This window comes from Mirounga leonina, unplaced genomic scaffold (genome assembly GCF_011800145.1).
Source record: "Mirounga leonina isolate KUSES-001 unplaced genomic scaffold, KU_Mleo_1.0 Mir_53, whole genome shotgun sequence".
Taxonomy (NCBI): Eukaryota; Metazoa; Chordata; class Mammalia; order Carnivora; family Phocidae; genus Mirounga; species Mirounga leonina.
In genome coordinates this window covers 102520668-102538100 of record NW_023270807.1, presented here as the reverse complement: position 1 = coordinate 102538100, position 17433 = coordinate 102520668, and the positions used below count along the sequence as shown (strand labels likewise).

General features: G+C 34.2%; 1 protein-coding gene and 1 long non-coding RNA gene across 6 annotated transcripts in view; one reads left to right on the top strand and one right to left on the bottom strand.

Moving 5' to 3' along the window:
* Positions 1-14283, top strand: part of RGS17 (regulator of G protein signaling 17) — a 91991-nt gene extending 77708 nt beyond the window's left edge. For 2 of the 3 annotated variants that reach the window (XM_034991056.1, XM_034991055.1), the window contains 2 exons: positions 2141-2375; positions 10814-11861. In XM_034991056.1, coding sequence (XP_034846947.1) covers positions 2141-2375; positions 10814-11002 — 424 coding nt within the window. In that variant the 3' untranslated portion in view covers positions 11003-11861. Of the gene's footprint in view, positions 1-2140; positions 2376-10813 lie in introns of all 3 variants that reach the window. The other variant, XM_034991054.1, reaches the window with a different exon arrangement.
* LOC118001092 overlaps positions 8991-17433 on the bottom strand; it is a 30429-nt gene continuing 21986 nt past the window's right edge. For 2 of the 3 annotated variants that reach the window (XR_004676623.1, XR_004676621.1), the window contains exon 3: positions 8991-9279. This is a non-coding gene — a long non-coding RNA (uncharacterized LOC118001092). Of the gene's footprint in view, positions 9280-16685; positions 16743-17433 lie in introns of all 3 variants that reach the window. The other variant, XR_004676622.1, reaches the window with a different exon arrangement.

Below are 17433 nucleotides of genomic sequence, written 5' to 3'. Positions count from 1 at the left end.
CTTCACCTTGTAATCGTGTCTTGTGTTTGTACACCATTTACATCTACTCAGTGCTGGAGTATTAGCTCTTGTGTCCTGGTACTCCTCAAAATGGTTTTGTGAAATGAATGCATTCTCAGTCTGGGAGATGTTATTTGTGATGGCAACTTCTTTTCATCAATTGTTCTATTACCTATGTTAAGCTATCAGGTAAAACACTGCCTGAGTTTATCTCTCTCTTTCAAAAAAGTAATGACTGTTAAGGTGAATTAGCCCCTGATTGCCCTAATTCTTCTCTTTCCTGTGAATATTTTTCCTAAGCTTTTCTCTTTATCAGGGAAGAGTCTAAAACACATAAAAAAAAAAAAAAAGATATGTAATTACCTAAGTTGGTTGGTCAAAAAGGGCACCCAGCTGGTCCCTGGTCCCATTTCCATCAGAACAGACTCTAACCAGGTATTTTTCCAAAATGAAAATCAAGTTCTCATTGTAGTATCTACAAAATAAAATTAAACTACAAGGAGATTACTTGTATAATTATAGGTGCTTTCTTTTTCTGCTTCCTATGAAAAGATTTTAATGTTGGTGCCTCATAGTAATTTTTCCACATTTAAAATTTTTTAAATGAACGAAGTTCAGACATTTTGGATTAGTAACAAATATATTTAAAATACTTGGTCAGAAAAATAAAAAATAAAATACAAGTACTTCTTGGACAAATATATTTTGGGTTGGAAAATTTTTTTCTTTCCCTTTTTTTAAAGTTTTTATTTAAATTCCAGTTAACATACAGTATAATATTAGTTTTAGGTGTATAATACAGTGATTCAACACTTCCATACAACACCCTGTGCTCATCACGACAAGTGCACTCCTTAATCCCCATCACCTATTCCTCCCATCCCCCCACCCGCCTCCCTTCTGGTAACCATCAGTTTGTTTTCTATATTTAAGAGTCTGTTTTTGGTTTACCCCTCTCTTTCTTTTTTTTCCCTTTGCTCATTTGTTTTGCTTCTTAAATTCCCTATATAAGTGAAATCATATGGTGTTTCTTTCTCTGACTGATTTATTTCACTTTGCATAATACTCTCTAGTTCCATCCATGTCATTGCTGAGTAATATTCCATTGTATATATATATATACACCACATCTTCCTTATCCATTCATCAAGCGACAGACACTTGGGTTTTTTCCATGATTTGGCTGTTATAGATAATGCTGCTATAAACATTGGGGTGCATGTATCCCTTTGAATTAGTGTTTTTGTATTCTTTGTGTCAATACCTAGTAGTGTAATTGCTGGATCGTAGGGTAGTTCTATTTTTAACTTTTTGAGGAGGTTAAAAATTCTTAAATAAACCAATGGGTAAGAAAGCAAGATCTGGATCAATTTAACCGTAAGAATCTCCAAGCTTCTCTTTTCCATTTCTTTGAAGTATAACCAAAGGGAGTAATAACTGGTGGTTTCTGAATGAACATAGTCACTGAAAACTTTAATATAAATATCTAGAAAGTCCTCAGTGTCATTATAAAGGCCCTGAGATTTTTAGCTCTAATAATTCCATTCATGGGTAATACTTCATTCATAATATTTAATAGAGTAATACTAGAGCTGAGGAAAATATGTGACAAGTGCATACAATGTATTCTTATTTTAGATCCAGTGACAAATGAAAAAGTAGCTATCAGAGAGGAAAAGAGAAACTGTACCTTATAGCTTTAAAGTTAAAACTCTACATCAAAAAATATAAACAAAGAAATTAAATTAAAATCTACATCAGAAGCAAACAAAAATTTCAGTTGCCCTTCAAATTAATGCATAGGGTGTCTTTTTCAATTTGCGATATATTGTTAAGGTTTGAACATGTCTGGGCTTCATTACGAATTTATGATGACCATGTGCACAGTGTGTATAGCCCCTTGCTATTTGAATGCTTTGCTCCCTAGCACACACTTATGCCTAAACAAATTTTTCTTAATATCCAGAAATAACTAGCCTAGTAGTCCTGGCAGATACTTATCAGATCAGGCTAAACTAATTGTCAGTGACCACTAGATGGCAGCAAGTGAATAGCAATTTCTATCTTTTCTCCCCCTACCTGGGCTAAGTATTCTTAGGTCAGAGTTGCCTTTGATAATGGCCCAATTCTGTCTTTGCAGCCAAAACCCCACTTCAGATGAAGTCTTGTCCTGGTCTCAAAATTTTGACAAGATGATGAAGGCCCCAGCAGGAAGAAACCTTTTCAGAGAGTTTCTCCGAACAGAATACAGTGAAGAGAACCTACTTTTCTGGCTTGCCTGTGAAGACTTAAAGAAAGAGCAGAACAAAAAAGTAATTGAAGAAAAGGCCAGAATGATCTATGAAGATTACATTTCTATACTATCACCAAAAGAGGTAAAAATCTGGAAAATATTAATATGGGCTTCCTAAGAACAAGGATAAACGCAAAGGGACCTGTGTCCACATTGGGTAATGCATGGGGTGTGGACAGGCTCAAAGGCTTCCCTGGGCAGATAATTTAGATTTCACTCTGACAATCTACCTGAACACAGGTTTGAAGGCTAGGTTTCCCCACTATGCTTTGATCATTTATCTCTCGCTGAATCGTGGGGTAAGCTACTTGCTTCTCAGAACTAACTTTACAAAGCCTGTTAAATACAATTTGCTTAGTACAGTGACTTACGCTAAAGAGGAAAAGAAGAATTTACTGTGGGGCAGTGTTTCTCAAAGCGTGGTCCCCAGATCTCCTGTCTGAGAATCACCTGGAGCATTTGTTTGAAAAGCAAATTCTTGAGACCTACCCAATACTTCTAAATCTGAATTTTTGGAAATAGAGCCCAGGAATCTGGACTTTTAACAAGCTTTCCATGTACATACTAGTTTGAAAACCTCTGTAATAGGAGCTTTAAAAAAAAACAAAACTACCATGTTTGTTGATGCTTATCATAGAATTTTTACAGATTGAAGAATGGGCCTTTATGACCCATTAATATTCTTAGGGGAGAGATGGGTAATAGCAATACTTTTATTTATTCCAGTTATCCTGTTATTCAAAATGCAAGCTATTTTTGCCATTGCCGAAACATACCTAATAAACAAGGAACATTTCAAGCAAACAAATTAACAATTTTCCGTTAACTTTTTAAAAATTAATTTGATCCTAAGTAATGTTCCAGCTGCCAGGGTTAAAAGCACTTGATGAGGGAGGAATGAATAGTGTAGCCAGGCCTCTGGAGTGCTGCGTGACAGAGTTCCAGGGTCCTTTAAAGCATTTGAATTTAGAGGTTCCTGAATGCCTTCTGTTCTCCACACCACCCTCTTTTTGTCTTTCCTATCTCTGTGCATTTAAATGTCCTGACCTGGTACCTTCTGCTTCACACTCCTCTCCTGTGTTCCCATTTGTAAAGTTCCCTAGAAATAGGCTCTGCTCATTGGTGCTTCATCCAATCCGGGATGTGGCCCCAACCTGCTTTACACCCCTCACCCTGAAATCTATAAAACAAATCCATGTCTACTTTATTGAGGCTGTATAAAGGATTTCACTTCTAATAAGGTATACCTTAGTAAGTTTAAAAAATTTGTTAAGGTTATAATTGCCATTGGTATTCCAGAGGACTCCAATAGTATTGTCTCTACAAAATGAGAAACCTGGAATTGGATACACAAAGATTGTTCTATTTTTTATTTCCCTCATTAATATAGAAAAAGTATTCATAGAAACAAAGTGGGGAGAATTTTTTCTGTAGCCTCAATGCATTTATTACTGATGCCACTTTGTGGTTCTAACATCAGAAATACATTCTTCAGGTTTGTGGTCTGTCTGAAACCTCAGCATCTAGCCAGTTCTACTTGTTATTAACATATACATTTCATTCTCATTTTTATTTTAATTTTGCATTACATGGCAAAGATATCAACGGATCCAAATGTGCCCAATGATGTGCTTCTCTTGCCCATAATTGGTGCTTGGGAAGATTATCTAGCCCATTTCTCTCCCCAAAATATATACTATGTATCATGTGAAAATGATAATTGTCTCAATTACCTAGTCCATTCTTTGTACCACCTATGATTGGTGTTCAATTTAAAAGAATGTTGGTAGAAAAAGTATTCTCCATACGAAGTACATAGAATTCCCTTATTTTACAGTGTCCATTTACTAGTTTTTAGTTTTTATGGGAAACACTTTCCCGTTGTCTTCACACTTCTGATTTTCAGATGTCACTGATTAACGGAGCTTTGTAAAATAAACAATTTTTATAAAATTACTTCTTTGGGCCATAGTTTTAAGCTATCTTAGTTACTGATTACTGAAATATAAACTCTTAGAATTTCATTGTTTTTGCAAAAGTAATGCAGTTTTGTTTTAGCCTAATTTCTTTATTTTGAATATGAGTTTCACCAAAAAGTCATTAAAATACTATTTCCTGATCAAGAGCACTACCTTTCCTAAATTAAATGGACTAATATTTAGTGTAACAGACATATATCTTTTCTCCTTTGTGTATCTATATTTGGGCCATTACCCACTCCTTAATATCCTCAAAATACCACAGAGAAGAGATGGAAGCAAAATTCAGATTTTCATCATTTTGCTACTTGTGTGCTGACTTGTAAATAACTCTTGACATAGAATCTAAATGATTGGACTGTATGAGTGCCTTTGGTTAGTCAAAGGATTGTTCTCCTGTCAACATAGTAATTACATTTGGTCATTTGGTCATTGCTGAGTAGCAAAAACAAATAAACCAAAAGTAGGTATTTGCAATTATAAAAGAAAATTGTTTACAAGTTATATTTTAAGCCAAGGTATAGATATATTTACTCTTGAACCATGACCTGACTCACTGATACACTCAGAATATGGCATGCACTTTCTGGCCACCCCAGAGCCCTTTCTAAACTATTACATCTCACTGACCTTTCTGTGCAAACACTTGTCAATCTCTAATCAGCCACAATACAATAATAACTGTCTGATGATACCGAGTTGTCACCTTCCAATTTTGTTTTCCAGCAGTGGAGAGAACATATGTTACATCAGAACAGCCCTGACTTTATAGTGGTAAGAGCACTGAACTAATCATTCAGGTGCACAAGATTCTGGTTCTGGATCTGCTTCAACCTGATTGTGTGGCCTGGGATAAATTAGTTCACTTCTCTGATTTGTTATTCAGTTGCTTTGTTTACCAAAATAAAGCTAAAAAGGGACACAGAGAATAGTAAACCAAATCCAGAATGACAGCTGTAAGGCTCTTTGCTATTACTCCATTCTCTTCACCAAGTGGCTTATCAATCATGGTTCTTACTGCTATACCCAGATTCAACCAGAGAATTTCTCTCAACACAATATTCAAAGCAGCTGCTACAAACTAATTGGAGTTGGGATCCATTTCCCATTTGGGGGCCAGATAATCTGGCCTTTCTACCTCTGAAATTCTATGACTGTTTCTACTTATTCCGAATATTTTTAAAGAACATGAATATTTGAATCATTTATAAAATAATGACTGAACAACTAAAAATTGTCAGGATTCCATTCTTAACTAGAACCTCATTTTTCTTCACTAGACACTCATTTTATCTTAATTTGATTGAGTTCTCATGTTCCTCTTGGTTAAATGTAGAGAAAGTCTACATTCTCAAAATTATTTATATCTAGATAACTTATTTTCTTCATGAAGCCAGTATGCTTGAAATTACATTTCATTACTCAAAGAGTGTGTTTTATGCATTTTAAATAACTTGAGCAGTATGTTATAAAATAGATGTTTGCAATCAGGAGACAGTATAACTTTCATTTTCTGGTATAGCGTATATTTCAAGAGGGAAAGGACAAATTTTAATTTTAAAAAAACAACTAAAAACACATAAAGAGCATTTTTCAAAAGTAAATTTTTTGTGTGATGTTCTCAAAGAGAAAATAAATGGGGGTAGTAAAGAGGAATTTAAGATTGATAGTAATCTTGCTGCAGATAGCAGATGCTGATGGCAGTTTATATTTATTAAATATTGAAAAGACAAACCCAGCAAAATTAAGAACTTTAGTAAAAATTCTATTTGTGTTTCCTGGGCTGGCTCATGCAACTCTTGAACTCCTGTAAGTTTGAACCCCACGTTGGGTGTAAAGATTACTTAAAAAATAAAATCTCAAAAAAAAGTCTATTTAGAAGCTATTATCTACTATAAACAGCATTGAGCTATTGAAAGAATAAGTAATTATAAAAAGACATACCTATAATGAAGAAAACTGTTCAGTTTTCCACAAATCTTTTTAGTGATGGCATTATCCTTAATCTGGGCTGTAATCCAGTCCTGTTACTACTTAACATCCTTATGACACTGAGCAGCTCATTTCAGGGGTCTCTGACCTCAGCTTCCTCATTGTGTAGAGTAATGGCATAGAAAAAGCTCAAAAACTCACTAAATCTCTAACTTTACAGCTCTCTCTCCCATGGTGATTTGAATAGTAGTAGGGGTTGTTTGCGTCTTCTGATTTCATCCTGAATTTCCAGTTGTTATCTGGGAGAAAAAAAGCAGTAAACCTATTTAAAATCCAAAATTATCTAAAAATAATGCATATGTGATAGACACGTGGATTCTGTGTTTGCAAGTATGTGCCTCTTTAAGCAAAATTATGTGAATTAGCACTTTTGATGATTTAAATTGGCTTTTCTAAACAGGACTCATTTAACTCTATTTTCTCAGATTAATTTCTTTGTGCATGCATATTATCAATCAAAAAATATTTGTCTGTTTCCTATGAGCCAGATACTGGGTTAGATGTTGGGAATATGTTGGTGAACAAGAAAAACATTGGCCTATCTTTTACAAAGCTTACATTTCAGGACAGACACATCATCTCAAAAGCAAATTACTAAAAACTGTGAGAAACATTATGATGGAGGTGGAGGTCAATGGTATTGTTTAGAAGAGGGATAGTCAGGTAGGGTCACTCTGAGAAGGTAAAATTCAAGTTGATAGAAAGTCTGAAGACACTGTGATCAAAAATGTGTCATAATACTGAAGGTCAATTAGTAGTAGTATTAATATCACTTTACATTGAGCTTAAACTTTGTTATTGACAAAATGGTCTCACATATATTATCACAATATAGGTCTCACAAGAATCCTTTAGCCCCTAAGACAGAGGGCACCATTTTACAACAAAAGAAATAAATGGATTCTCAAAGAGGTAAACCAACTATTGTAGGACACAAGCCCAAGGTCTTCTGATTCCAAATGTGGTGCCCTTTCAACTGTAATATGCTGGCTAGTAATCCCATTGCCTAGTATTTTCTTCATGACTTCTATAGACTTCTATAAACCAAACCTTAGAACTTAAGACACCATGAGAAACAGCAATCATAATCACATGCCTGAACTCTCCCTCAGACAAGCAGAATAAACTTTCCCATCATTTGGGCCATACCAGGAATATGGCTACTGCACTTTATCCAATGATCTTTGTTCCAAGAAATAAATCCCAATAGTTTTATTTATAATTATTTTCAGTAGAAATAATCAACACAAAATAATACAACTAAAAGTACACATGGTATAAATTTATTAAAACTAATAGGAGAATCCAATATTCTTTATAAAATTTAACATGAGAAAACCAAATTTAGTTAAAATTAAAAAGAATATCTCCAGTGGCAGAAGCTATCACTGGTAAAATTTAATATGAACTTATAAAGGAAAAAGAAAAATATCAGAATTTTATTTCCAAAAGAATCCTAAATAAAGCAACTTTGGTAAAATTAAAAATAAAATGGAAAAAAAATGAAGGAAAAAACTTAATCATGTTATCTAAAGAATTGTTTAAGGAATTAACCTAATTAATTTAAGGAGAGTCTCCACAAGGGAAAAAGACTTTCAGTGAAAATTCATCCTTTTCAGCATAATTCCGCCCCAAATGTCCATGAAGTCAAAATTTCCATTGCCTCTTGATGGCTAGAACAGAAAGGCAGGGTCAACACTTAGCATACAACCTTCTGGCAATATTCACCTATCTCGATGTTCTCCTCCACTGGGTAGGAAACGTAGCAAGATTAAGCAGGTGTTATCACTCAGTTTGAGCCAGGTTTTCCCAAGCCACACTAGCAAGACTTGTGTCTTCATTCCCTCCACTTTACCACCACACTCTTGTTGAACCTTCAGCTCTCATGACATTTTTCTTCTAACTAGCTTGTGGAGTTGCAGGTGGATATTTGTATGTTTGCAAGCCACTTGCTTTCCTCCTTCCCCTGTCTCCTGCTCCCGGTGCGAGTGAATGCTTCCCAGTTCCCTGAGGCCTCTCACAAAGTCATGTAAGCCTTGTAAACTTCACTGGCCACCTCTCAACACCGCCATTGTTCCCACCACTGCCACAGCTGCTGGGTGAATGCTGCCAAATCCGTAGGAGCTGTGTGGTGCCCCGGCCCACAGGAATACTTCTTTTTCTGTTAATGCTGTGACTGCTGCATTGTACCCTCCCTTCCCCCACCTAGATATGAGTCTGTGAGGACTGAGTACTACCAGAATTCCCATTGCCCAACGGTAGCTCTTGTCTTGCGCCTCTCAATTTTCTCTTCCCTTGGGATGAGTTCTTTATGGGAAACTCCTCAGGCCCTTAGTCACTGTACCCCAGATTAGATGGGATTATGAGCCATCCAGTTGTGCCTGAATCCTATGGTGACTGTGGCTCAGACCCATGCTGGGATCCACCCCCACTAACTTGTATTATAGATGTTCCACAATCTGAAGCACAAAGATGCCACCAGATGAAACTCTATTGTTATACCCATGGGGTTTATCCTTGTTATTTGACCTCTCTACACTTCTTTTGACTGGCAGCTTTTCCAAACAAGCAGACATTAAGGTAAATATTTTATTTTTTAAATAGAAATAGCAAATGAGTTTTTGTTACAGGTTACTAAATGTTGGATGACTTTCTCTGTGATCTTTCACTATGGTTTTTAATTTGCAAAAAAATAAAATAAAATTATACAATGAGAACTCAAGACATTTAATCATTCAAGGTAGTTTTATTTCTCTGTCTTAAGGTAACGGATATGGTTCCAGCCACAAACAATTATACTGTATTTAATTATGCTGTTATTTAAGAAATAAATGATCTTTTTTCTTTATCACTAATCTAACATTTCCCTCCTCCATTGAAACAAAAAGTTCTCAAGTTTGAAAGTAAGAGCAAAAACATTTACAAAAACAGTTGAGTGTATTTGATAAGATTTCACCCTACCATAACATCACTTTTCAGTATGAGATCAGCTTGAACTCCAGTGTCAACATATTCCTATTAGGTAGAAAGATAAACAATATTTTTAAATTAAAATCTTAGGAAAAAATTCTGTATTTTTTATTTCTTTGTACTGATGATGACCTCAGATGGCTCAGGTAACACAGAGAATAAAACCTTTAAATGATCCATTTCCAGAACTTTTTTTTTAAAGAATTTCTTAAGACAATATATAGTTCAGCCAAGAAACCTTTAATTTTTTCTGTAACGTTGGTCTAGCTAAGCCATAGAAATTTAGTCTGGATCACCATTTCCCTCTCATAGCACCGGTCTCTGGGATGTAGCAATCAACCCAGTTCCACATGAGCCATAGAGCTCAGGAATCTGGGGACACCCAGACAGAATATGAGCCACTTAAGTCATTAGGACTTTCTCAGACCCCAGGCTCAATCCAAACAGTAGGGGAGAAAAGAAGTCAGAACCAAAAGGCCTTTTGCAAAATGCTTACAACAAAATGTTCAGCTATAAATAGGAAAGGTTTGTATAGACGTGAGTACATCATGAGACAGATAATATGGATCACAATGCTCTAGTCCGTGTTCAACAGCGAGGACTGAGGAAGCCAATCAGGACAAGTTTGTGTTGGCTGGCCTCTTAGGTTTTGCTAACATGTCACTTCAGAGCAGAACTTACTTCCGTTCCCCAAGCCTGCCCTTATTGCTATTTATTTTTCCCCAGTTCCCTTTCAGCAGTCCTACCAGCTCCAACAGGATCAGCATTTAGTGATGGAAAACAAAACAAAACAAAAACTATCATTTGCAGAATTTAATTTATTTTGGCTTTTTAAATAACACTGTACTGATTACTTGCACGGTATTCTGAATTCCTACTTACATTTCTCTTTTCAAAGACTCCACTTCAAGCAATTGTTCTACTTAATCTTTAGAACAGAGATCTTTAGATGTATCTCGGATAAGGACCATATAGTTCTCTGTGCCTTGCCAGGTACCCCCAGGACATGGAAAATGCCTGCGCTGGTTTTGCTCTACTACACCCTTCCACGTTCCTGGTTTCTTACTCTGATGCTATAGGATTTGTTGGGATATTAAAACTATCAGGAATCAGCACTTGATATGCTAATTTTTGCCAGAGAACTACTCTCTGACAGATTTTTACCTTGTCCCATCAAGAAAGTCACCCCAGCAGTTACCTAATAGGAGGAGATAAATTTGTCTTCTGGCTACGGAATTCTCCAGTGCCTCAACTATGAATAGAAATGGTCAAAAACCTGAGTGAGTGCATAGAAAAGATAAATCCAAGGAAGCCAGGATATCTGTGAACTAAATTTCTGGTTTAAAAGACAAGTTGTTTTTTTGTTTGTTTTAGTTCAACTTTTGAGGAAGAAAAGTATGCAAGGTTAGGTAGTCTAAGAAAAGGTAACCTCAAAAAAAAAAAAAAGGTAATGTCAAGATTTTAGGTAGTTGGATTTAACTCTTTGAAGTTTCTCTGAAATGTCACAAACCTATATTTACTTAATTGAAAGCTTTTGAAAAAAATTTTATTTAATGTATCTGCTCTTATTTCTTTTTAGGTCAGTCTCGATTCTCGAGTTAGAGAGGTGATCAATAGAAATCTGTTGGATCCTAATCCTCACATGTATGAAGATGCCCAACTTCAGATATATACCTTAATGCACAGAGATTCTTTTCCAAGGTTTTTGAACTCTCAAATTTATAAGTCCTTTGTTGAAAGTACTGCCAACTCTGCTTCTGAATCTTAATTTTCATTTAAAAAAAAATCATTTTGGAGGGCTGGGATGGGAAATAAAAGTAATTAAATAACACCAGAAACTGAGTTCCTGGAGAACTACAGTTTAGCATTCCTCAGGCTACTGTGAAAATACAACCATATGGTCTTTGTCTCCATTTTTATCAAGGTTATCCTGGTTAAGTTTGGAGAAAACACCACAGAAAAACAATGAATTGCCAAATTGTTTGTTTTATTCAACACTCATTCTACTTGCAAGCAAACTGTATTTGTAGTCCTATGAACAGTCTCCTAGTGTATCCCGAGACTGCATGTGCAAAGTAAAACTGCTTCATTTGCCATGTAGCTGTTGTAATATTTAATCCAATGGCATACCTTATATCTGTATTTAAAGACTTTTGTGCAATATGGTCTTATAGAAATAGTTGCCAAAAAAAATTGGCTTTGGTTTGCATTTTTAAATATAATCTAAGACAGAAAAAGCCAATTTTTAAGTTGTAACAATGGTATTCAACACGCTATATACTGTGTTCAGTACACTCATTTTGAAGCCAATATTTCTGTACATGGAAAAAGAGCTCTTTATCTCTGTTTGTTGGGAAATCCTAATGGGGGATTCCTCTGGTTGTTCACTGCCAAAACTGTGGCATTTTCTTTACAGAATAGTTTGCTATGTAAAAAAACAAAATAAACAACAAATAATAAGAAGAAGAAAAGAGAAAAAAAGCACAAAACAATTTGAAGATATTCTATCTCAATGACAAATCAAAGAGTGATAACTGTTTTTAATTGTAATAGAAGAAAATCTATGTATATATCAGATGTCCAATACTGTAATTAATTTATTAAAGACTGGCTCTCCAGTTCTAAAACGGTTGTGTAAAGTATGTACTTTAGCAAGAAAAAAATACTAAGCTCGATAACTTAGTTTTGGAATATAAAAAAAAAGGATTTAATAAAGGAATGCCTAAATGTAGCATCATAAAACATTTTGATGAATAGCATCTGTCCTGTGGCATATTTTCCTTGAAAGCAAAATCCAATGAAAAGCTAAGTTTTTAGCCAAGAGAAGTTTTGTAAGGGTTATGAAGAAGATAATTCTCTACTTCAGACCTTAACTGTTTTCATAGTATCTTCAGAATGACTTATTTTAAAAATGTTAAAGCCGAACTATTAATACTCATCCATAATTGAAAGGCAGTACAGTGCTCAAATCTTCTAGCTGCCATATTATTTTTGATAAGTACCACTAAATCTTAAAGACGGAATACTTGCCTGATATTGGCATGTTCTTTTGACATTCAAGAAAACAGTATCCCATCACGTGCACACACAGAAAAGTCAGTGTCATATTTATATCAAGGTGTTACATTTGAATATTAATATCCCCTGGAGGCTATTTTTTTAACTTAAACTTAATAAATACAGTATTGAGTCACCTAAAGGGAAAGTTTTAAAAATATTTATATCCACTGAGAATACTGGCCTTATATTAAGGATGATATTAAAATTATGGGTTTTGTCATTTTTTTAACTACCTCTCATTTTTAATTTATTAAACATTTTTAAAATAAACAAGTTTGGGGTTTTCTTTTTAAAATTTATTTTACTTGAAAGGTTGGCATCATAAGTTTCTTTTTCCATAAAACTTAAGACATTTCAAGAATTGTTTTTTTAAGTGAATTTGATTTTCTAATTTATATAGAATTCAGGAGATATGGTTAAAAGGGCTATTATCTATTCCCTATGCAAATATTTTAGCTGTTGCAGTGTTTGACAAAATGGGATTAAAAAAAAAGTTTGCAGAGTTAGAAAACAAAATGTTCTGTTTACACTGGCGTTGCTGACTATCCTACCATATTCAGCACTTTTAAATACATTATTTATGAAAATGTAGTTAGAATACAAGATAGAAAATATTTGTAATAATCCTTTCTTTTAATAAATGCCTGTTTTTGTCTGAAAGTGTTAGTGTGTTAAGACATACTTTATCCATGTCGATTAGATATTTCCTATTTGAATAATAGCTTTCAGTAATATGTTGAAAAAAAGATAGCTATGAAGATGTTTACAAAAAGTCCTATTTTTTTCCGAAAGAGTGAAGAAAAACCTACAAGAATCATCACTTCTGTTGTGAAGTTCTATTGTTCCTAAATTATTTAATTTTTTCTTGAGTAGAATTGAGTTTATTATGCTCCTATGATGTATTCACTATTATATGTTGTAAAATCATACTTGTTGCTATGTTTGAGGCACAATAAATTGGTGCACATGACCAGAAAATATGTAATATACTATAACACACTGCATGCATCAATCTTTTTACATGTAGACTTTATATTCTTGTTGTTACTATATCTGATGGTGACCTGCTAGCCATAAGTTATCTTTATAAGATACTTTGGACTATTAGATGAATTGTCTGTTTGACAATACCTTTAATATTTTACCAAATGTAAAAGATAAGGGCCCTTATAAAGAGTCCTAATCTCTAACCTGGGCATTTGTAGAATACAGACTTTGAAGTTAGTATATCCTTTTGAGGCATGATTCGGAAGTTGGGTTGAGAATTATTCTAGAGCAGATTTACACATCGGATGTTGGCAGCCATGTTATGTGAGCATTTCTGCGCTGAATTCCTACTGGGGGGAGGGGGAGGTTTCTCATTTAATTTCAAAATGTTTGAAGCTTCTATCTACGAGTATGTGTGTATATTTGCAACTCTACCAATTTTTAAAGTATGGTGTAGCTCCTTCTGTTTCAATTACAGAGCTTTAATAAACAAAAAGCCCTCAACTGGTCTCTATGCCACCATTCCAAGAGCACAATATTTGTTATGATAGAATCTGATTTTTCCTAGTGATTATATTCCTCCCTGGGGACAAATTAGCACTTTAGAAGGTACACTTTGTGTTTTAGATTGTCAGGATATCTTTGTGTACTGTTAGAATCTGCTGATGCACACAGGAAGAGATGAATGCTCTTTCTATAGTGCCTAAATTCAGATGTGTCTATCATGGAAAGAAAAGTGAAGGGTATAGATTATATATAAATGTATATAACTAAATTGGAGAGCCAGATTTCTTCAGAGATGGATCTTGTACATAGGTCACACTGATAATGGATGGATGATGCCAGATTTCTTCAGAGAAGGATCTTGTACATAGGTCACACTGATAATGGATGGATGATGCTTCTTCTTCTTTACTCTGGATAATTGTTATTATGTTACCCAAAGGTAATACAGATGTTCCAACAGTGTTATAGGGCAGCTCTAAGCACAATGGGTGCACTGGCATATGAACAAAAATAGCAAAACTCAATTTTGATATCAATGTTATGGAGTGCAAAAATCAAGACCATAATGTGGTCTTTAAAAAAAAAAAAAAAGTCTTAAAATATGTACATAGGATGACCAGTTCTGATATTTGGTCATGGTGCATGGGGTGTTTATTAGTATCCTTTAATGCTGCCTAGGTTCTTACTTACAGAATGAAATGCATATCATATATTTACCTGATAGTTCAGTTTTGCAAAAGGACTATAGCAGTAGGTAAATAATGTTTCTATATTAGGGGCAAAAACACATTTTCACCCCATTAAGCTGACTTAAAATAATACCTGATTCTTAACCTTGAACATAATCCATTTTTTCTATACACTTTTAACATACTGAAAAAATGTCATATCGTAATTGTGACAAGTTACATTTGCAAAAAATACAACATGTCAGATGCTTTGAGGAATAAATACAGAAGGAAGAAATTTTAAATACAATCAGAAAATAGGAAAATAAGAACTCTTTCAAAAGCCACCTAAAACTTCTTAGGTCTAAAATGCCTATAGATAGAACCCTATCAAAAATGAATTTTAAAAACTTTGCTCTGGATACAATGGCATATTACTTTGAAAGGTAGTAAAGACCGTTCCACAAAACTTTCTTGCCTGTGTTTTTATATTGACAGCTGCTGACCCTATTTTTCAAAATATATTATGCAAACATTTATATTTGCATGCTTTTTTCAGTTCTTTTTAAATTTCTGACCGATATAAAATGCTTGTTCTCCTGAGAAAACAGTATTAAATCTGTAAAAGTTTTAGTTATTCCTCACTTGTTACAACTGCAAATATTTATCAATAAAACTGATACCAAAAACTTGGCTTCTGATCTTCCCTGCAACGTTCTTAATAGTATCCTTGCAACACATGGTAGTGCGTAGATTGATACAGTTGTTCCCAAATACCAGGCTTTACTTACAAATTTGAATTCAAGTTACATTTCTATCTCATGGGACTTTGGGCAAATATTATATTGAACCTCTCTGAGCCTGCTTCCTCATCTTCAAATGGGGAATAGAATACCCTTATTTACAGGGTGGCCATGAGAATTAAAAGAAGTCAACGTGGAAAGAATAAAGTGTTACATATATTATTACTACTTTATCAAACTTCTCCAGCTCAATAATTATTCCCATTTCAAGAATGTATGAATTAAATGCCACTTTAATGCACTTTTCCCCAATTCTTTAGAAAAGCATACTTTAAAAATCTGATTTAATTATTCATCCACACTTATTTTAAGATGGAGGACTATATGAATCTGTTACTGCTTTGTTCAATATGATTCAAATTCAGTTTTCAGTTCATGAACATCATACTGAACCTACAACCAGAAAGTATGTTTCTTTCCATGACACACATACACAGATATATGTATATAGATGTGTGTATGCATATGCATGTATAATATTGTAGGTTTAAAATAAATGTTTAAATAAGATAAATAATAAATAAGTCATTGAAAAATTTTATTTCCAAAGGAAATAAAACAACATTCCCAAGGACAGGAAGAATATAAACATCAAATAAATTGCCAAATAAATATGGGAAATAAAGCTAAAACTAAATTATGAGAGACTGGCCATGAGAAAACACTGAAATTGGCACGGAATAGAAACATTCTGGTATGATTTTTTTTTTTAAGATTTTATTTATTTATTTGAGAGAGAGAATGAGATAGAGCATGAGAGGGGGGAGGGTCAGAGGGAGAAGCAGACTCCCTGCTGAGCAGGGAGCCCGATACGGGACTCGATCCCAGGACTCCAGGATCATGACCTGAGCCGAAGGCAGTCGCTTAACCAACTGAGCCACCCAGGTGCCCTGGTATGATTTTTTTTTAATTTTACCATGAAAATATGAAAATAAAAGAATAAAAGGTGGTTGTGTTCATAAAATTTTTCATTAAACCTTTTAGTTTAGAATAGTTTTAGATTCACAGAAAAATTGTGAAGATACCACAGAGAGGTTCCATATACTGTACACCCATTGTGACATTTGTCACAATTAATGAACCAATATTGATGCATTAAGTCCATGCTTTATTCAGATTTCCTTAGCTTTTACCTAGTGTCTTTTTTCTGTTACAGGATTTCATTCAAGATACACATAATATTTAGTCATCCTGTCTTCTTAAGTTCCTCTTAGTTGCAACAGTCTCTCAAACTTTTTTTGGTTTTGAGGACCTTGACAGTATTGAAGTGTACTGGTCTAGTAGTTTGTAAAATGTCCCTTAATTGGAATTTGTCTGATGTTTTCCCCATGATTAGACAGGTGTTACCAGTTTTTGGAAGACCACAGAAGTAACGTGCCATTTATATCACATGATATCAGAGGTACATCCCACCATCATGACTTACCACTGTTAATATTGACCTTGATCAGCTGGTTGAGGTAGTGTTTATTAGGTTTCACCACTGTAAAGCAATATATTATTAAGAGATCATATTAGAGGTAAATGTACTGGACATCGAAGCTGAGCTAAAAAAATTCTGAGCAGATTCCTCAGTACTGCTGTTAGGTTCCATTAAATGACTGCTAACAAATACCATGGAGAAAATACAGTGCAATGGGAAAATAAAACTCCAAAACTATGTTAGCTTGAATATTCACTTAATGGAGGTGAAAGTGAATTTTTTCCCTTGAACTATCTTTACTTTATCCTTTACATCCCTTGGATAGCAAAGACTTTAGTTTAATTGTCATAAGAGGTAATTTAAATCAGTAATCATTTTGTTGAGTGCTTTTCCATATTGCCCTCAACAGAACAATGAACACTGATTATTGAAATAATATAAAAGACTTGATTTTTTCCCCCTTGCTTTAACCTATTTGTCATAAATACAGCTTCTTGTATATGATTTTAGGGTGTTTGCTAAACATAAAAAAATAATTTCAATGTGTTGGTTCTGTAAAATTTATCATTGAATGTGTGCAGTTTTTTGCTACCATGTTCATTGTACTTAATAATCTATATCCATATTTTGTAGTCCACTCATAATAGTGGACCATAAAGGAATTTTGAATGCATGAATGCAACTTGAGACACATGCTTGGTTATTTTGCAGTGTCAGAATAACTGTAGGTACTTATAAACTGAATAATCTA